Source organism: Macrobrachium nipponense, chromosome 35 (genome assembly GCF_015104395.2).
Source record: "Macrobrachium nipponense isolate FS-2020 chromosome 35, ASM1510439v2, whole genome shotgun sequence".
NCBI classification, from domain to species: Eukaryota; Metazoa; Arthropoda; class Malacostraca; order Decapoda; family Palaemonidae; genus Macrobrachium; species Macrobrachium nipponense.
This window is the reverse complement of record NC_061096.1, coordinates 5018695-5023694: the sequence shown is the minus strand read 5'-3', so window position 1 is coordinate 5023694 and position 5000 is coordinate 5018695. Positions and strand designations below refer to the sequence as shown.

At 35.6% G+C, this 5000-nt stretch overlaps 1 protein-coding gene across 1 annotated transcript in view; it reads right to left on the bottom strand.

Annotated features, from left to right (window-relative positions):
* The window catches only part of LOC135208178 (prolyl 4-hydroxylase subunit alpha-1-like), a 33878-nt gene that overhangs the window by 9965 nt on the left and 18913 nt on the right, over nucleotides 1–5000 (bottom strand). Inside the window, exon 6 of the mRNA XM_064240313.1 lies at nucleotides 1348–1518. Coding sequence (XP_064096383.1) covers nucleotides 1348–1518 — 171 coding nt within the window. The remainder of the gene's footprint in view (nucleotides 1–1347; nucleotides 1519–5000) is intronic.

Sequence of the window (5000 nt, the reverse complement as noted above, 5' to 3'; positions counted from 1 at the left end):
TTGATAAAATTTTATTCCCGAAAAACACCGGTATACTGGCTATGAATCTCATAGTAGGCATACTTTCCGGAAAACTCATTTTCATGTAATCTATGTGTTGGCGAGTTCTTTGTTTTCCAGACTGTACCTGCCACCTAAGCCTGGAGCTTGATGGGCGGGAGAAGCTTCGGAGAATGACCTGCCGAAAAGCAGGCGAAGGAAAACGAGGGTCCTTGTACTCAGATACATAGAACCACAAACATACCGTCCAGACGTACCTCCTGCCCCTTGGAGCACTATCCTTTGGTTTTGCTCCTTTCCTCAACACACCACGCGGAGACTATAGTTAAGCCCAGTGGACTGAAGTTCTTAATACAATTGATCACTGGATTATTAACAGCGGTAAGTCTGACATTGACAGCTAACTCCTAGTGTTCTTTCTCTCGAACTAAATTCTCATTTTCCTTGTTCAAAGTTTTCATCTCTAAGAAGGCTCGGACTAAGAACCCTTGTGAAGTACATTCCTTTGTGATCTACATATCTTAATTGCAATTCAGTGTTGCCCAGTAATATAGACTTTTGATTTAACCCTTTTGAGGTATTGAAATAATTATTCATGATATCAGAAAACTCGTCTCCTTTGTGATTAAGTAGTGACTAGTGAGAGATTCATTTATATATTCAAGTTATCTGGATAATTTATTTCCAGATTCGTACGTACCCTTGACCCTGGTATTATCCTCTTCCCTGGAGAAGATCTGCATCATCGAAGGGCCTTGAAGTAGTTGTGACTGTGTAAACTTGTGTAGCATTAAGGTACTTTTCCTAATTAGAAATTATATTTAGAGCTCCTGTTTAGCTCCTGTAATTGATCCATTTTTACTCTTAATTTCTAACTTTTTTGTGACTATTTTAAGTAATGTGATATATTTCACGTTGTAGTGTGAAATTTATCATATTCTTGTACTGACTCGTTTCAAGTTGGTGAACTGTTAACTTATCCTTCTCGATTCATGTTTTGGTAGTTTTTTTTATTTTTTTGTCCTTAACCTGCCACCCGCGTAATATATATATATATATATATATATATATATATATATATATATATATATATATATATATATATATAGTATATATATATACACACACACACACACACACACACACTCACACACACACACACACACACATATATATATATATATATATATATATATATATATATATATATATATATATATGTGTGTGTGTGTGTGTGTGTGTGTGTGTGTATGTATGTATGTATGTATATATGTGTGTGCAATGAATGCATATAGTATATGACAAGAATAATTTTTTCATAAAAAACTGAATACAAATAATACTCACGAGCTGAAGTCTGCACATTTTTAATTTTTCCCATGACCATTTCTTCAATGGGTAGCCGATAAACTTCCTGAAGTCTAGCTAGAGCTAAGGCTGCTCCCTTAAGATCGTTTTCACAAGGGATAAGAGTTTTTTCCTCCAGTTCCAATAGGGTAGCCAGTTGTCCTTGCACCACTGTTGAAAAAAATATGCAGTGGCAAGTATAACTTCGTCATTGTTGCTATAGATAGTTTTTAAAAAAAAAAATTTTAAATAGCAAGAATTTACAAGTATCTTACTGGAATGGGGAGCGGAAAATATCTCAGAATTAAGATATTCGAAGAATCTATGATGAATAAATGAATTCCACCCAAGATGAGGAGAGAAAAAAAGTCAAAGATTTACTACTATTCATTTCAGGGACCGCGAGTCATTGTTTTTCTCAAATAATTTCAAACTAATTATTTGATCGAAATGATACATTGACAGCGTACAAAGACACACCCTGCTAATTTTTGTTAAAACAGTACATTGTCAAATGGTGTTAGTTGAGGATTTATGCTTGATTTTTTAAAGCAAAGTCACATGAGTCAGCAGGACTGAAATAGACAATCGAAAGTCTGCTATCTCCCATCCCTTCCCTCTCCCTTCCTCCCTCCCTCACTCCCTCTTTTTAACTTTTTTTTTATCTCTGTTTTTCTCATCTCTCCCCCCAATACCTCCCTGTAATTTACAAAATGCAATAAAGTACCGTTTTCCATCATATTTTTCAGTGTCAGCGGATAATTGGGGAGTTCATAATGAAAAGTATAGCAAGTTTGGATGTAACGACCATAATAATGGTTAATTTTTCCCGTTTTCTGCTAATATCAAGGCCAAGAGAGACAATGTCCACCCAATTGGGTGGAGTCACTCCCACCTGAGGTAACTATGTAGGGGATGACGTATTTTAGAGGACCTGCTCCAGATCGTTTTCTCAACGGCAAATCACCTGCTGAGATAATAAGAAGGTACACAAAGCTCTGCCTACTTGGGAGAAGTGGGGTAAGTGAGGAAACCTCTTTCTCTTGGCCTGGGTTAATAGTATCTTTGGCGTGTTAATTAAAGCTGAAATGCTAAGAAGTTGTCTGTCGGCTGCCGCATAGACAAAATGGAGAAAGCTGACAATAAATTAAGAATTAATCTCAATAGGTAAGTGCATCTTCATAACACACTCACACGCACAAAGCACGAGCATTTTGGTCAATCAATCAATCAATGTAGCTATCTTTCTATCATATTATCTACTATTTTGAAACTATTCACCCTTGGAGTATATATATATATATATACTCTATATATATATATATATATATATATATATAATATATATATATATATATATTATATGTATATATATAATAAATATATATATCTATGTATATATATATATATATATATATATATATATATATATATATATCATTGAGCTACAAATTTCCTTTGTAATATCTAAATTCACTCTACTTCGGAATTGATATATTTTCATATATGTACCGAAGGGGAATTTTTTTTTTAGTTGATAACAATTTCGCCCCCACATGGGATCGACCACTGTCCAAGTGGACGGGGACGAAATCAGGACCCAGTGACGCTATCAAGTCAGCTAACAGAGACGCTATAAGTTCATATCGATTCTGACCTTACAATCACCCTCGAACTCGGTGTATTCGTAATTAGAATCGATATGAAACCCGTCTACCATGTTAGCCAATTTGAGCGTTTGAAACACGTAGCCTTATTATGAAATAATCATCACATCGAACCGTGATTCATTTATATATCATTGAGCTACAAATTTCCTTTGATATCTAAATTCATCTACTTCGGAATTGATATATTTTCATATATGTACCGAAGGGGAATTTTTTTTAGTTGATAACAATTTCGCCCCCACATGGGATCGAACCACTGTCCAAGTGGACGGGACGAAATCAGGACCCAGTGCGCTATCAAGTCAGCTAACAGAGACGCTATAAGTTCATATCGATTCTGACCTTACAAATCACCCTCGAACTCGGTGTATTCGTAATTAGAATCGATATGAAACCCGTCTACCATGTTAGCCATTTGAGCGTTTGAAACACGTAGCCTTATTATGAATAATCATCACATCGAACCGTGATTCATTTATATATCATTGAGCTACAAATTTCCTTTGATATCTAAATTCACTCTACTTCGGAATTGATATATTTTCATATATGTACCGAAGGGGAATTTTTTTAGTTGATAACAATTTCGCCCCCACATGGGATCGAACCACTGTCCAAGTGGACGGGGACGAAATCAGGACCCAGTGACGCTATCAAGTCAGCTAACAGAGACTCTATAAGTTCATATCGATTCTGACCTTACAAATCACCCCTCGAACTCGGTGTATTCGTAATTAGAATCGATATGAAACCCCGTCTACCATGTTAGCCAATTTGAGCGTTTGAAACACGTAGCCTTATTATGAATAATCATCACATCGAACCGTGATTCATTTATATATCATTGAGCTACAAATTTCCTTTAATATCTAAATTCACTCTACTTCGGAATTGATATATTTTCATATATGTACCGAAGGGGAATTTTTTAGTTGATAACAATTTCGCCCCCACATGGGATCGAACCACTGTCCAAGTGGACGGGGACGAAATCAGGACCCAGTGACGCTATCAAGTCAGCTAACAGAGACGCTATAAGTTCATATCGATTCTGACCTTACAAATCACCCTCGAACTCGGTGTATTCGTAATTAGAATCGATATGAAACCCCGTCTACCATGTTAGCCAATTTGAGCGTTTGAAACACGTAGCCTTATTATGAATAATCATCACATCGAACCGTGATTCATTTATATATCATTGAGCTACAAATTTCCTTTAATATCTAAATTCACTCTATATCAATTCCGAAGTAGAGTGAATTTAGATATTAAAGGAAATTTGTAGCTCAATGATATATAAATGAATCACGGTTCGATGTGATGATTATTCATAATAAGGCTACGTGTTTCAAACGCTCAAATTGGCTAACATGGTAGACGGGGTTTCATATCGATTCTAATTACGAATACACCGAGTTCGAGGGTGATTTGTAAGGTCAGAATCGATATGAACTTATAGCGTCTCTGTTAGCTGACTTGATAGCGTCACTGGGTCCTGATTTCGTCCCCGTCCACTTGGACAGTGGTTCGATCCCATGTGGGGGCGAAATTGTTATCAACTAAAAAAATTCCCCTGCGGTACATATATGAAAATATATCTAATTCCGAAGTAGAGTGAATTTAGATATTAAAGGAAATTTGTAGCTCAATGATATATAAATGAATCACGGTTCGATGTGATGATTATTCATATATATATATATATATATATATATATATATATCTCACCATTATCCAATCAATAATTGCTACTCTCGGTTTATTAGTGAGGCCGTTTACTAAAGCAAAATATATAATCATAAAATAATAAATTTTGACATTCGTTGATTTTTTACGATTGTTTAACAGATTGAGAATGTTATTTTTTTCTCCCTTTTTTGGACCATGCTTCTGTACATGTTCTGCCCCCACCGGCCGTTGATCGCGTTACATGCGCCATGGGAATTAAGACGAGCAGTGTTAATTGTAAACTGGGTTGTA